Source organism: Ahaetulla prasina, chromosome 1 (genome assembly GCF_028640845.1).
Source record: "Ahaetulla prasina isolate Xishuangbanna chromosome 1, ASM2864084v1, whole genome shotgun sequence".
NCBI classification, from domain to species: domain Eukaryota; kingdom Metazoa; phylum Chordata; class Lepidosauria; order Squamata; family Colubridae; genus Ahaetulla; species Ahaetulla prasina.
In genome coordinates this window covers 298816237-298833183 of record NC_080539.1, presented here as the reverse complement: position 1 = coordinate 298833183, position 16947 = coordinate 298816237, and the positions used below count along the sequence as shown (strand labels likewise).

Here is a 16947-nt window from a genome sequence, read left to right as displayed (position 1 = left end):
TATGGAGGAAGTTTGATTATTCCGCAATGTTCCAAGCAGGTCAGCAGAGTGAAAGCAAATTTTAACATATTTTATTCTAGTGAAATATAAGATGGTTCATTTTGTACATTTTGACAAATCAGAGACCAAAATGCTTGTTGTTTGATTTGATTTACGTTAATATATTTTCTGTTGACTTCTGTTTACTTCTCTGCATATTAGGAAGCACTCTGAAAAGAAAACTTCTGAAGAAGGTCTGAATCAGTGGTGGGTTTCTACCGGTTCGCACCTGTTCGGGTGAACTGGTAGCGGTAATTTGGCCTGGGTCACTGAACCGGTAGTGACCACTAGCTGGCCATGCCCCCGAACCGGTAGCCCAGTCACTGGTCGCTTGCCCCGGCCACCCGCACCACTGCCGGGAAGTGTCTGCCAAAGACGTGGCTTCTGGGAGGCTTCTCACAGTCACATTGGGGAAAAAAAGACTTCCCAGCTTTGTGGCTGTGGCGGTTGGTTGCAGGCCGCTGAAAACTACTGGAGGTCTCCAAAAAAGCCACTGCCATTGTTCTTCACGCCAGCCAAGCACGCACATCCTATTGCCTGCTGAGTCAGTCTGAGATGACACTTTTTCTTTTTCAATGCAACTGCAAGAAGCCTCCCAGCTACCGCCTCTTTGTCAGATGCTTCCCAGGAGTGGCAGCTGGCTGGAGGCTGCCGAAAACTATCGGAGGTCAGCTTGCCTTCTGGACTCCAGATCAGCCATTGTGGGAGGAAGGTAAGCAGCCCAAAGAAAGAGGAGGTGGGGGGGAGGAAGCGGGGCTAGGGCCGGGGCCACTGAAGGAGGGAAAATGGGGCAATGCAAGTGACTTGTGAAGGGAGGGTGGGGTGGCATGCAGGAGGAGGCCTTTGATAGATTAGGCCAGGCCTGGGCAGAAAAATAAGTAGATAGGTAGAAATTTAAAAAAAAATCCTACCTTTTCTGTGGGCGTGGCTAGATGGAGTGGTCATGTGACATCAAGTTGGTCATGCCCACTCAGTCATATGACCACCAAGCTACGCCCACCAAGCAAGTCAATCCCACACAACCAGTAGTAAAAAAATTTGAAACCCACCACTGGTCTGAATCATTTTCATGCTGATATATTCAGAAAAAACTTCCCCTATTTACAGTGAAAGTTATCTAAATTAAAAGTTAACTAAAAGTTAAGTCATGCTGGAACAACAAAATGTCTCCAAAATAGAATATCTCTAATTCAGAGCTATAAGAAGTGCTGAAATCTTAGGTGGATCAAAAATTGTACTTTTTAATGTAGTCAATGGGAAAGTTATTAAATTCAAGTTGCCATAGTCACTGTGTTCAAATATTTTAACTTAATTTTAATTAAATATAAATCTAATCTACCAACCAGATTCACTTTTTTCGAATACAACATCTGGAAAATCTGGCAGAGACTCACTGTGAGCCTTAGATTAGGAAAGACTCTTGGGTTATGACATGGTAGAAGCGTTTTCCACACTGCTAGAAGCCCCGTGAGCTTGAGGCCAGTAGTGAAATCCAAATTTTTTTACTATCGGTTCTGTGGGCATGGCTTGGTGAGCGCGGTGTGGCTTTGTGGATGTGGCAGGGGAAGGATACTGCAAAATCCCCATTCCCACCCCACTCTGGAGCCAGCTAGAGATGGTATTTGCCGGTTCTCCGAACTGCTCAAAATTTTCACTACCAGTTCTCCAGAACCTGTCAGAACCTGCTGGATTTCACCCCTGGTCCAGGCCTAACACATTTTAGACAAAATGTGCCTTTTTTATATGATGCCCAATGCCAAACTAAAACAGGATGATGGAGTTTTTGTGTTTATTCCAGGTTTTTTAGAGGCTTCCATGCTGACCAGGAATTTACAGGAGTTAAATTCAGGACATCTGAATGAAGCTCATTTGAGAAGACTGATCTGACAGGACGGGACGAGGACAGGACAGCTGTCTAACAAAATATAGATACTAAATATTCAAGACTGTTGGGTTCTCTATCCTTTTAAAAGATGAATTGCTTTTGAATTTGGGGTGTGCATAAGAAAGTTCATCACCTACAGACATTCGCTGTCCATCTCAATTTTTCAGCGTTTAAATCACAAGCCATTTTATAAGTGACAGAGGGCAAAACGAACAAACCACAAGTTTTTTTTTATTGCTGGTGAATTTAAACAGGCAATTTTAATTTATGGAGGAGGATACACATACAAGCAAAAATTTAAGTGATTTATTTCATTATTATGCATTTCAGATGCCAGTGCATCCTCCACTGCCTTTTGGCGACTATTATCAATAATATAACTGTCATCAATAATTCAGTAATAAAACATCAGTAGTTTGGTTTTTTTCCCACCACCCTCACATCCATTTGAATTGAGGGGAAAAAAGAGAAGAAACATAAATAAAATAAAAGCGAAAAATCTCTGGCTGACATTAAGTTGATTTCCTCCAGACCAGAAATGAGATTTGCACAGTCTGGCTAATAGGATAACTTGGAGAGAATTTGGCATTGAATGAAAGGAAATTTACCCTATCAATGAATTATCTGATGGATGTTGAATATTCCCTGACCTGGTATCTCCAGATATGCTGCCTGGGGATTTGTCCACTGCATCTCAAACACACCAGGTTCAAGAATGGGAAGTGGCTCACCAGGCTAATGCAGCCTGTTATTAACACACAGCTGCCTGCAATTACAATTACTGCAGGCTCGAGTCCCACCAGGCCCAAGGTTGACTCAGCCTTCCATCCTTTATAAGGTAGGTAAAATGAGGACCCAGATTGTTGGGGGGGCAATAAGTGACTTTGTATATAAGTATACAAATAGAATGAGACTATTGCCTTACACAATGTAAGCCGCCCTGAGTCTTCGGAGAAGGGCGGGATATAAATTCAAATTAAAAAAAAGAATATCTCTGCACCAACAATATTAATAATTATAGCTCAGCCTAGTTTCTGGCATACAGATTTTCTGTGTTTGTGCATGGATACACTTGTGCACAAAGAAAATTACATCAAGTAAGTTTTAGAAGGTGCTGCTGTAACAGAGGAAAATGGAACGTGTTTGCAAAATGTCATAATTATTGACCCACTATGAAACATCAGGTCATTTAGAATCAAATTATAGTCTCCAAACCCTAAAGAATACAGAATTGTATTACAGCATTGTCAAATGCAGGGAAATGGTATTACCAGCACAAAAATCCAACTCCTTTGTAGTCAGTAAGTTTACTATCTTTAACCTTCATTTAGTGCATTTGTAATACAAGTCAGACACAATGAACGGATAACATCATCCTCATCAATTTATTAACCCCTGTAGCATGATTTCGTGGATTTCAAGTGAACCAAGAATACATATCTTCAAGTAATGGCAAGACTGAAAGTCTTTAGCCTTTTCCGAGGCGTTACAGATTATGGTTACCAGAAAGTGCAAATGTAGCCCATTTCCTGCCACATGTAAAAAAATATGATTCACTCCATCATCTTATTTTTTTAGTATAGATAGCCATCATTGCAGAGCTAATAACAGAGGTTTCTCCTCTTCATGGTCCCTCCTTTTCCTGAAACATAGTTTGGATCAGAAGCTATTAAAAATAAAAAAGCAAGAATTATAAGAAGTTGTATATAAATTACAAAGTTTAATCCTGTTAAGTGTGTCAGGAGAATAAATACAATAGGGTAGACCTGGGAATACTTCCACTGCTAATATTCCTGCTCATCCACTACCAGCAATGGATATCTGGTCTGTGGGGAAATGTAAAGAAATAAAATAATCAGACTCTGAAAATATCAATCAAGTTAATATTACCTTCGTTCATAGTCATGACCACACAACTTTTACTCAGAGTAGCAGCTTGCCCATTTTGTTGTTCCTAGAACAGAACTCAACCTTTCCAAATCTATTGCGATCAGGTGGGTTATGAGTAGAAATCCCAGAGTTCCCTGGCAGTGGAAACTGGGGGCAGAGAGTTCTTCAAATGGTGGTCCTAACCTATCAGGCAAGGAGATCCTCAATACAATAACTGCCAGGTAGTTAAAAATTAACAGTTGTTTATCAAACAACAAGACAGTCTTATTTTAAATAAAAGAAGTGTTGCCACCACAAAAGTACAAGCCCATTCCATTGCTGGTGCAATTCCGTCTCAGTGCATTCCATTCTATGCAAATGATATTTGGTCTTCTTTTCTGGTCCAAGAAGCCTAGTGATAGCATATCTTCTTCTTAAAGCTATTGGATGTATTTAGTTCAAGTGACTCCCTTCCCTTTTTTCATTTCTCTTTCATTCTATGAACCTAAAGAACAGATTCTTTTGATGGCTGCCGAAAGAATCCCTTCTTGTTCATTGCCATTTCGTTTTTAACCACCCCTGCCTACCACACATTTCTCTTGGGACATTCACTTTGGTCCCAGACCTCAAAATATATGCAGCCCTTTTGTGCTATTTTTCCACTCACTTGGACCATCTTGAAGGCTGATCCTTCAAAGTTCCTCCCCAGCCAACAGTGAGATACCATCAACTGTTGCTCAGAAATAGCTTTATGAAGAGATACTGCCGCACTGCTAATTCTGCCATTTGTACATTGAGAACACCAGCGCTGAGAAGGTCAATACAAAAAAGACTGACCACAGGCCTTTCAAGAGTCTGTCCTGCAGGATTCCAACTCCCAATGAATCCAGGAATCAAACAAAGATTTCAATGAGATGTCAGTAGTCCATATTTATAGACACTTGGATTTCTGAGACTAGAAAATTCCCCATGGAGGAAGCCAGAGAAGATTTGGATGATGTGTAAACAGTCACAATGAAAGTTAGCAAGAATCAGCTCTGAAGGAGCCCTCCTATTGAGTTCCACCAGAAAGTGTGAGGAGGAGGAGGAGGAGGTAAGGATGACTTTTAGCCATTTTTCTCCTACTTTTGCCTACATATCTATAATGCAGGTTGTACAGCAATGATTGACTTTATCCAGCAAAATAGTTCTTTATTTAAAAAATAGGTACATGAGAGTGGGAAACAAACTCTCTAGTGAGCGTCAGAATAGATGATTCAAAAAGTGATATTTTTATAGAAATTCAGCAGGATGTCCAGCACCATAATACTATACACTGTGGTGCAACTTAAAAAAGCCTTAAGGAATGCACACAACAGGGCAAGTTCTATCTCCATAGTAGTCTGCCATTTGTTGGGCTTTTTCAATAGAAATTGATTTTTCCTTGACTCTGCAGCATCTCAGGTCCCATGGGAGGTATTGGTTGCAAGCAAGCACCTGAATGGAATATAAGCCAATCACTAAGTCAACTGGGGAGATCTGTGCCTATCTACTAATATTATTTGAACAATTTGAGCCAGCCTTTTGTTTTTTCTAACCCAGGTATAATAAAGTACTGATCACAGACTGTTTTCTGAGTAAGTTATAAGTCAAACTATCTAGTCAACAGGTAGTTGACAATGATCCTTGCAGTTTTTTTAAAAAAAAGGAACCAAGAGAGAGAAAGAGAATAAAATTCATAGAAAACCTACTGATTCCACTTTTTCATGCATACCTCCAAACCAAGGAGGTTTGTTTATCATAAAGGAAACAGGGGTTTTGCTGTTGAGGCCATCATCCCAAGTCTCTAATGAAGGGGCAGAAGAGATTGCTTAGTCTTAGTGTAGTCTAAAGTACGATTCAGTTAGTTTTCACATGACCATTGGCCAAGGTTGCAACAGATGTAGGTACACCTGGTTCAGCATTCTCATCAAAACGCAAACGCAGGGTGTTCCTGATGACTAGCTGTTCCATGATAAATGCTGCACAGAACCATGGGACAGCATACTCCAGGGTTATGAGGCCCATGAAGTTCAAGTCAAACTGTGAATAGTCCCATGGGCAGGCATTAAACTGGCGCAGAATGAAGCCAGTTGTGAACTCCCAAAGATACGTCCATAGGGTGTAAATCAGGCAGCGCACTAGTATGTTACACTTATCCTTTAGGTACAGATACATCTTTTCTACAATGAGGATGGATGTCCCATAGATGAAGAGTGCCCATACACTGGTGACACCTGGGAACTTCCAGTTGAAGTTGACCACAAACTCCCAAGCAGCTGTGAACATCACCTCGCAGAAGTAGCCATGAATGGCATATAGGTACCAACGGGAGAAAGCAGTCAAAGGTTCTGCAGCTGCCATCCTTCCACACAGTCCCCAGCAGGAACTCTGCAAGGAAATACACACAGAGAGAAAGCCATTAATCTTACCAAAGCCAGATCTTGATGTATCCAATATGTATCATTGCAATAGGTAGCCAAAATGTGCCCAGAGCCTAAAATTGCTGGCTAAAGTATAGAATAAAAACTGGACGCAACCAGCAACAATTAGAAAATGGGACGAGTACCTGCTTTGGGTTTAAATTTAGAAATGAGCTGCACTTCAGGTCTAAAAACTCAAAAGGACTTCGGAGTAGTCACTACAGATACTGGTGCCTCCCTAGAAACAGCATCTTTTTCTGGGCTCCCACAGTAGGTACACAACCCTAGAAAAATATATGTTTTAAGTTAAGGAAGCACTAACACTCACACATGCCTGCTCCAGTTCCATAGCCAAATGTTTAATTTACATTTAGAACCAAAATATAATTTAATGCATTGCCAGTCTGTATGCAGTTCAGAGACTTTTATCCTCTCTGCAGGATACAGAATAACAGTGTTTGGGCTCATACAACACATACGCCAAAAACTAAACAAGCCATTTTAAGGTTTAGCATATTGATTAATCAGACTGCTTAGCCAAGAGATTTGTACAGCTCTAATCCAAATAGAAATCTTAACGGATGACTGGAAATGAAAGAAAGGCAGGTGAAATTCCAAAGAATAGAAAAGTAGTGAAAATGACATAAGTATCATACATGTTTTAAACCGTAAGAGAGGGCAACAAAAAATAATGGGTCAGCGCAGATATATCAAAATGATAATTTGGCTAGATAAATGAGGTCCATTTTTGCTCACCCTTTGCCCTTAAATACTGCTATTTCCTCTCTCATTTTTCAAATTCTTATTCCAATATAATGTTTAAATTGATTCGATATCAAAAATGAGTAGAAAGAATTTGCAGCAGATGACACTGAAAAAACGAAACATAGTACAGGTAGCCCTCGACGTACAACCACAACCGAGCCCAACATGTCTGTTGCTAAGTGAGACATTTGTTAAGTGAGTTTTGCTCCATTTTACGACCTTCCTTGACACAGTTGTTAAGTGAATCACTGCAGATGTTAAATTAGAAACTCAATTGTTAAGTGAATCTGGCTTCCCCAATGATTTTGCTTGTCAGAAGGTCGGCAAAGGTGATCACATGACCCCAGGACACTGCAACCCTCAAAAATATGAGTCAGTTGACAAGCATCTGAATTTTGATCATGTGACCATGGGGATGCGGCAACAGTTGTTAAGTGTGAAAAGTCATTAAGTCATTTTTTTTCAGTACCATTATAACTTTGAATGGTTATTAAATGAACTGTTGTAAGTCAAGGAATACCTGTAAACCACTTGGCTGCAGTGATACTGTCTGCCTTGTAGATGGCCTGGTAGAAACATAGAATCTCAATGATAAAATGGATTTCGAGCAGTTTCGACCAAATTAAATCCCTCCCATCTATGCCTATGTTCATCAGCCACTGTCCTCAACATCAACCCACAATCATATACACATATATAGATACAGTGCAAAGATTCATTTCAGGTCCAATATACTTTGTCTTGAGCGTGTTCTTGCTCAAAGCAAGATTTGTATTAACTCCAAAATAAAAATATTTAGAGAACCCTTCAGTAACACCGAAATACATGGTTCTCTGCTATTGATGGAGCAACGGAAATAATTGGAGGGCTGGAAGCTATGACACAAAGAACGACTTCAGGAATTGTGCATGTCTAGTCTAATGAAGAGAAGGACTGGGGGTGACATGATAGCAGCCTTCCAGTGTTTGAGGGGCTGTCAACCTGTTCGCCAAAGCACCTGAGGGGGGAGTGGGAAGTAACGGATGGAGACTAATCAGGGAGAGAAGCAACCTAGAACTAAGGGGAAAATTTCCTGAGGTGAGAAGAATGGAGGCTTGCCTCTAGAAATTGTGGGTGCTCCATCACTGGAGGCTTTTAAGAAGGGGTTGGACAACCACTTGTCTGAAATGGGATAGGAATTCCTGCTTCAGCTAGGTTAGACTAGACGACCTCCAAGGTTCCTTCCAACTCTGTTATTCTGTTCTGTTCTGATGGTTGAAGTGGCATTGTCTGTAACTATTGATGCCGACAAGGAAAGGGAATCATAAGGGGCTAGAAGACATTTTACACAGTATAGTGAAAAATGCCATATTGTCAATGGCAGCTGGGATGGTCTTTCTAGTTCCAAACCAGCCCTCTAGCTACTGCATCGTACCAACTAACTCCATCTGTGGGAGCCAAGGACTATCCCACCATCAATGACCTACTGTGGCCTTTCATCAGGCTGCAGAGAAGAGAGAGAGAGCTAGGAGGCAAGGCCGTAGCATCAGCATTGCTGAGGGACCAATGTTGTGGGCTTTTCCTCTACCTGGACTTTTTCCATCCCAGTGACTTTATTAGGATTTGGTAGCAGTTGCTGGGCCCAGGTTTACTGTTTTCTACTTCTCTTACACTTCTTTTTTTCTTTTTTTGAATCTCTCTGATTACACATTTCAGAGTGAGGATTTTTTAATTCATTCTGGAAAACCACTTGGAAAGCTTTTACAGCAAAGAACAGGGCTGAAATGTTTTGCCCAAATAGACTTGTGTTTTATGTCAGACGCTTCTGTGAGAGAAAACAGGGTTTCCATCCCCCAGGGAAACCTGTCCTTCCAGGAAGATGAGACATAGCAGGGCTGGCTGCTAGGAAGAAAGAAGACAAACGGAGCCAGGAAGACAAGCTTAATGACCTACTGAATCAAAACATTCACTTTTGTATTTATTTTTGTCAGTTGTGCTAGGACCTCTTCATTTTACATCAGGGGAAGAACATTTGTTACATCTATGGGGCACGCTTACATAGAAAGGCAATGATAGTACCTACTTGGTATCAAAGGGTTCTCCATGTCAGATTAAGACAATGCTGTTGACATTCTGCCTTTGCCTGTTCTATAGTAGTAATTAAAATAAATAAATCAACCCCCACAAAGAGACATTTTCAGGCCAGAAATCCAACTTTAGGCCTCCTGAAAGTGGCACATTATCCCCTGCTCCCTAGGCTGGATCTTATTCAGCCTTTTTGAGTCTTGTGAAGTTGTCATTGATGAAGTCATAAAAGAATGTTGCTGACTTGGGAATAAAGTAGGTCAGAGCATATTTAAAAGTAAGAGTGCAGGAGGCGGTGTTTATATCTTCAGGCCCAGCTGTGCCGAAAAGTATAAGTTCTTGGTGACTTTTGACATTCAGGACAAGCCATGGCATGTTGTTCTACTCCACCAGTAAGGTTCTTTTTTTCCCTCTGTTCCAGAGGTGGGTTTCAGCAGGTTCTGACCAGTTCTGGAGAACCGGTAATGGAAATTTTGATAAGTTCAGAGAATTATTCTATTCTCTGCCTTCCAAGCCCCAGCTGATCAGGAGGAAATGGGGATTTTGCAGTATCCTTCCCATGGAGTGGGGTGGGAATGAAGATTTTACAGTATCCTTCCCCTGCCATGCCCACCAAGCCACACCCACCAAGCCATGCCATGCCCAAGCCCACAGAACCGGCAGTAAAAAAATTTGGAACCACCACTGCTCTGTTCAACAGGCAGCCGCACAAATATTGCAAAATTCTTCTTGAAAATATGCATGTTCAGATGGAACAAATGATGTGTATAATACAAAAAGAAATACAAAATATGAACCAAAATGGAGATGGTAAAAATACCAAAGGCTAGGCTAATTGGAATTATGGTAGCCCAACACATCTAGAGAGTTCCATGTGCAAGAAGGATGTTATAGAATATGTTCAAAATGTTTTTCTACTTAGCAAAACTGTTAAAGTAATCTAATTAAGAGTCACGGTGGCGCAGTGGTTAGAATGCAGTACTGCAGGCTACTTTTGATGACTGCCGGCTGCCTACAATTTGGCAGATTGAATCTCACTAGGCTCAAGGTTGACACAGCCTTCCATCCTTCCGAGGTTGGTAAAATGAGGACTCAAATTGTTGGGGGCAAAATGCTGACTCTGTAAATCTCTTAGAGAGGGCTATAAAAGCACTGTGAAGCTGTATATAAGTACTATTGCCATCACTATTAGTAATTAATGCACAAATCACTATGGCTGGATCCATTGCTTTAAGGGAAAGGACACAATTGGAGTATTAGCCATTTGGTCCTCCAAAAACAGAACTTGCAGAAACAATACCTTGATGCACCCAGTAAGTCTAAACCTCTTCAGTAGTGACCTATTCATATTAATAAACTCCTTTCTCATTCTCCTGCCAACAGAGTCCCTGATTAAGCAAATACTACATTTTACGTATGTACGAAGACAAATATAAATTCATATTTGACCCAGAAACCATGAGATTCCAAGCTACTTCAAATCTGAAGGTAATCTAAGATGCAAAATCTCCCAGTGAAATGAATTGGAGGAAGTTCAATGTTCAGTTCTGGGTCCAGCTTCGCTAGTTTGGGCAGGGAGACTGCTAGGGAAAGAATAGATAGTACATCAAAAGTAGCTAACTATTCTATCATCAAATTCAAATCTTGTTTTAAGTCTGGAAATGAGTTAAATTTATCAATGCAACTCAAAGAGTTTACCAATGGGACAAGGGTGAAATGCTCCCAGTTCAGACCGGATCGCCCGATCCGGTAGTGATCTTGGCTGGTGGTTCGAAGAACTGGTAGCAATCGCGGTGCGAGGCTCCGTCCGCCCACCTGGCTGTCATTACTTCCCGGTTTTAACCAGGAAGTAATATGTTTTGTAACCTCTGCACATCCGCAAAGGTTTTGCGCATGCGCAGACGGTGTGTGTGTGCATGTGACACATGCAGTGCATGCACTTCCAAACCAGTAAGGAAGGTAAGTAGATTTCACCCCTGCAACAGGATCTGTTCTGCTCTGGTAGTAGGAAACTCGGAATAGTATAAACACAAGAGAATGTGCATGTAGATTTATCTGTACACCAAGTTAACCTTTCTCTTTAATTAGGATGCTTTTCTGCTCATTAGGGTTCTCCTCTCTGGTAGCGTCTTGCATCGCCTTTACCTTCCGTCCACCCACTCCATTCAATCATGCCTGAGAGACTACCTGAAAAAGTCCTTGCAGGTTTCTTGACAAGATTCTTCATAGAGGTGAGAGAAAGTGACTGGCCCAAGGTCCAGTTGGCTACATGCCTAAAGTGGGACTAGAACTCACAGCCTTCTGGTTTCTAGCCCGATTCCTTAATCACTACACTACACCAAACTGACTAGCCATCTTCAAACCTTCCATTTCTCAATGAAGTAAGTCAAGAAACAATCTTCTCCATTCTTGGTCCCATCCCAGCCCCCTCTCCAGGGTTCAAATGCTCCCGGTTTGGACTGGATCATCTGATCCGGTAGCGATGGTGGCGGGTGGTTCAGAGAACCGGTAGCAAAAATCCCTGCCCTCCCCATGCCCACCCAATCGCCCAGTCGCCCACTTGCCGGCTTGCCGGTTCTTTTTAAAAATGCTTTTAAAAGGTTAAAAAAGGCTCTGATGATCACAGCTGCACCGCGCGATCATCAGAGCCTTTTATTTTTACTTTTAAAAGCATTTTTTAAGTATTTGGCTGAATAGGTTGTAAAAAAATGCTTTTAAAAGTAAAAAAAAAGTTCGTGTGCCACAGCTGATCAACCCCTCCCCCAGGCGCACTGTTCTATTTACCCCATGTCTCCTTTTGGCTTGCATTGCGTGCAATGCATTTGGTGCGTTGGGTGCACTGCACATGCGCACGTGCATGCACAGCCAGCAAACCGGTAGTAAACAGGTTCAAATTTCACCACTGCCTCTCTCCACATTTTAAATAAGTAACCAGGCCACTAGGTACCTTTGTTTTGACTGAAGTCACCGCCCTTTTCTATTAGCACTTCCTGGAGATCGTTTGGGCATGCCAAGATCCTACCTGGTCTACCGTCTCCTTTCCCTTATCTCACATTTCTAATCCCACCAAGAAAAGGCTGAGTGCTGAACATGTGGATGGGCAGAAGGCAACCTTTTTTTTTTTTTGCATTTATATCCGCCCTTCTCCGAAGACTCAGGGCGGCTTACACTATGTCAAGCAATAGTCTTCATCCATTTGTATATTATATACAAAGTCAATTTATTGCCCCCAACAATCTGGGTCCTCATTTTACCTACCTTATAAAGGATGGAAGGCTGAGTCAACCTTGGGCCTGGTGGGGCTTGAACCTGCAGTAATTGCAAGCAGCTGCTGTTAATAACAGACTGTCTTACCAGTCTGAGCCACAGAGGCCTCTCATCTTTTATCAACTTCAGATTAAGATTAGAGGATTTTCTCTCTTTAGAGCAGGGGTCTCCAACCTTGGCGCCTTTAAGACTTGTGGACTTCAACTTCCAGGGACTCTGGGAGTTGAAGTCCACAAGTCTTAAAGGGGCCAAGGTTGGAGACCCCTGCTTTAGAGAGACTTGCTGAATGCTTGGCAAAGAAAAAAAGGTCATTTCTGTGAGAGAAGACTCAGAAATATTGCTTTCTATCTCTTTCTATCCCTATCTCTTTTTTTAAAAAAGAGATCTATCTGGGGATGGGTTTCAGGATCAGCCTTTCTTGTTGGGGATAGGCATGGCTGGCTAGGGAATTCTGGGTGTTGAAGCCCACACATCTTCAAACTGCCAAGATTTAGAAATGCTAGTTTATTGATATAGCTGCATGCAAGGGTAGGAGGGGAGGGGAGGGGAAATCAGATTTAGATAGGCCACAGGGTGATAAGAGGAAAAGCTGTAGAGTTCTTAGAATATACCTAGAGTGCTCCTCTAACAATAAGAATTGTTTGGATGCCTATTTGAGCCATTACTCTGCTTGCAAGAATACTTAGTTTATCGCTGTGCCTTCGATGGAGTTCCTAAGGGAGAAGGGCCTGATACACTCCCTGAAACACTTTTCCTAGATAACTTCTGGCCTGCTGTGAAATCGGGAGAAGACTCTGGCTTTTGCCTTAGTGGAGTCTCCCAGCTCTCTTTTATGACTGTTTCCATCTAATCTAACAAAAGCACATAGCAAAAAAGAAAGAAAGAAAGAAAGAAAGAAAGAAAGAAAGAAAGAAAGAAAGAAAGAAAGAAAGAAAGAAAGAAAGAAAGCTTTTTTCCCTTACTGTTTGTAAAATGAGATTTGGACAAGAGTAACATATAATTATCACTTTCCACAAATCATTTGCAGTATTATCATTCAGCTTACATGATATAATTAAGATGCAATCCAGACCCCACATAAATTGTAGCATGCAACTCCCCTAACAGTTTAATACAGCTATTCCACTAGATATTAGTCTTGGGCAGAATGTGAACATTCTTACAGAGAAGGTTTCTAATCAATTTGAAACTGACCCAATAACTTTGCTTTATCTGAACTGTGAAGATCAAGTCTGAGAAAACTAGTGAGCTGTTTTCAGCTTGGATTTTATTTTAAATTAGGACCAAGTTTAAAGTAATATCTACAGACCTTAGTATGTCCACAGACTTTTCCCTTTTCCACATTCCTTGTCCCATAAACCGTTTTTCCAAGACCATTTCTTTTTCTTTTTAAAGAAGAGTAAAATTGCAATGGATAAGCATTCTCATTATTTCAAAGAATGCTCAATATGTATTTTACAGGTTTTGTTGGAAAATAAAAAATGGTGGATTGATGCTATTTTGTTCCCAAACAAAATTGATCCCATTTTGTTTGGGAAGGTTTGTCCCCTTCAAAGCTAAATTGAGAATACAAAAATCATCTTGGAGTTGATGAGACACGTGATGAGATGTATCCTCACCAGGGCCGTGGTGGCTTAGGCTGTAAGATAGCCTGTTATTAAAACACAGCAACCTGCAATTACTGCAGGCTCGAGTCCCACCAGGCCCAAGGTTGACTCAGCCTTCCATCCTTTATAAGGTAGGTAAAATGAGGACCCAGATTGTTGGGGGGGCAATAAGTTGACTTTGTAAATATACAAATAGAATGAGACTATTGCCTTACACACTGTAAGCTGCCCTGAGTCTTCGGAGAAGGGCGGGATATAAATGTAAATTTAAAAAAAAAAATTGCCTTCTGGTAAATGAGCAGATTTTCTGATTGCCTAATTTCTCTAGAATTACATGTTCTCAACAGTACAAATATGTCCATAATGATTAAAAAGGTTAGACCCATACTACACCATTTGATCTAGCTTTCAGCCTTTCTTTTTCTTTCTTTACATTATCTGCCCTACATTAACCTTTTGTTTTAAGCTGTCAGTCAGACAGTCCCTGTCAAACTGCCAATCCATGCTGCATAAGAGGATATGTAGGATAAAAACGAATAAAAGAAGATCAAATCAGTCAAATGATTAAACGAAGTCAAGACAGCATCAATGTCCAAGTTTCACCGTCATCAGCCGATTACGATTTTGCTGGGTTTCTCCCATTCAGTGAACCACATGGCTGTTTTGTTTTGTTTGAAGTTTACTAAAAAAAGAAGACTGTGGAAAATAAAAAGTTGTAACTCAAACATAAGGATAGCAAATTCACTAACAGAGGAAGTAACTGGTTATATAATGTAATGTGCAAATGACCTTGTAGGATGGGGAGAAGAGATGCAGCCTAGGGAATAATCAGAGGATGTAAGTAACCCAAAGTCACCCTATGTGAGTTGGGCAGCCATATAAATGAATTTTATAAATAAACAACTAATTAAAATAAAAATGGGAAGGGCCCACAACTTAGTAGTGCATAGAAAAAAGAACTTAAAAAGGATTCGCTCTAACTTATCAGGCAGTAAAAGAAATAGTGGGAGATCTGTACTATGTGACTTGAAAGCTGCTGATAATATGGCCTTTCAATAAAGTGGAATTAACTCATCTTGTCATGTTTCCTGTCTGGTCTACTTGGGAGGCTGACAGATTGTAAGAGACACAAAAAAGACCACATGTATGGAGAAATCTAGTATTTGGACAGTTAAACCCACAACTTTCTTGTTAATCAAAACTATTGGAGTGCATTTCAGAAAAGAGACAGCGAAGAAATGACCATTTTACAATAATTAATATTAACACTACAGAAACTCTACCACTATGTACTTTAAGATAAAGATCAATTTCTTTGTATTGGCAGACATACCAAATACCTTGGCTAAATAACATAGCCAAGATATTTGTCTGCCAAATCGTATGGGCCAAGATGCTTGGCAGAACAGCTCTTCTAGTAAACTGTTTCTCTGCCCGGCTATCAAAATACATGAAAGGTGAATAAAAATTATTTTTAAAAAAGAAAGGAAGAAACATGGGTGCATCATTATGACTTAGAAATGAAGTCTATGGAAAACCTTCACAAAACTTCATCTCTGGGGAAAGAAAATTCAAAACTAGATTTGAATGCAGTTCCTTTTTTAAAATTTTAGTATACTGAAGATATTATTCATGTGGATTTCCTTGAACCTGACACCATTATTAATTCACAGTACCATACTGTAGCAGACAAAACTTTGAAACAAGGATTAAACAGAATTCAGAAACCAGGGGTGAAATCTAAAAATTTTCCCTACCGGTTCTGTGGACGTGGCTTAATTGGTGGGTGTGGCTTGGTGGTCAGGTGACTGAATGGGCATGGTCAATAATAATAAATAATAAAAATAATAAGTATACAAAACTTGGGAGGCACCGGTCTACCTTCTTTAAAAATAGAGGCCCCGGTCTACCAATTGCCTTTTACTGAGAGGTCCAGGTCTACAAGTGCCTTTTTTTGGCAGGCGCCAGTCTACCTTCTTTAAAAATAGAGGCACCAGTCTACTCGCTGCCTACCGCGCTGATCAGCTGTAGTTCGGCCCTTTGAAGTATTGCGGCAGTCGTTTGCAGCTATATCAGCACCGAGCGCTTCAGGGACAGAGAAGAGGAACAGCGAGGCGTGGGCAGTGGGGGGGGCAGGGATTTTTGCTACCGGTTCTCCGAACTACCTGCCCTCATTGCTACCGGATCGCACGATCCAGTCCGAACCGGGAGCATTTCACCCCTGTCAAAAACCTAAGAAGGAACTTTTTCTATAAGATATCAACAGTTGGCCTCACACCTATTACTGAGCCACCCAGGGGACAAATGTGAAATTGGATCTCTTTGGCTGAAGAGTGAAGTTTTCATGATGGCTTTAAGAAGCTTCTCTATTGGTTGGCAAAAGTGTGTAGTGAATTGTGATTATGTGGAGAGGTAAATATAGGTAACCAAAGAACTTATTTCAAAAAGCCATTTTTCTGTTTTATTTATTAAAATATCCCTATTTAATTAAAAAAAAAAATCTATGAAGGGTGCTTATTCCTATAAAGCAGTGGCCCCCAAGCTTCTGGACACCAGGGACCGATTCTGTGGAGAAAGGTTTTTCCACAGACTTGAGGGGCATGGTTTTGCATGCTGCCTGCACCCTGCGGATGGGGCTTCGCTTGTTTGCACGGCCTGGTTGCTGGAATGCTGTGAACAGGTGTCAGTCCATGGACTGGGGGGTTGGGGAAATGGGGACCTATGCTATAAGGTATCCTTTCACTACGTATATACCTTATCTGGGCATGTGATAGAGGATCTTCTCATCCTTTGGGTCTAATTGAGGACTTTCTTCATGCTGGCACCTAGGCTGGTACCAAAAGTGGTTTCATTCAAGGTGAGGCCTGACAAGTTCTGGAGTCTTAGTTAATTTTTATACGTTTTTTTTCTTCAGTTAGGCATGAGGGTAGATATGCGGTTTTTCTGTGTCCATTAGTGGACACAGAAGATGACTTCATAAGACCATCATGGGTGTGGTTCTCTCGCCAGC

The 16947-nt window shown here is 41.0% G+C and overlaps 1 protein-coding gene across 7 annotated transcripts in view; it reads right to left on the bottom strand.

Annotated features, from left to right (window-relative positions):
- Window positions 1–1719: 1719 nt before the first annotated feature.
- TMEM229B (transmembrane protein 229B) overlaps window positions 1720–16947 on the bottom strand; it is a 60767-nt gene continuing 45539 nt past the window's right edge. For 6 of the 7 annotated variants that reach the window (XM_058161887.1, XM_058161892.1, XM_058161889.1 and 3 more), the window contains one exon: window positions 1721–6202. In XM_058161887.1, coding sequence (XP_058017870.1) covers window positions 5672–6202 — 531 coding nt within the window. In that variant the 3' untranslated portion in view covers window positions 1721–5671. Of the gene's footprint in view, window positions 6203–6380; window positions 11558–16947 lie in introns of those variants that run through there. The other variant, XM_058161893.1, reaches the window with a different exon arrangement.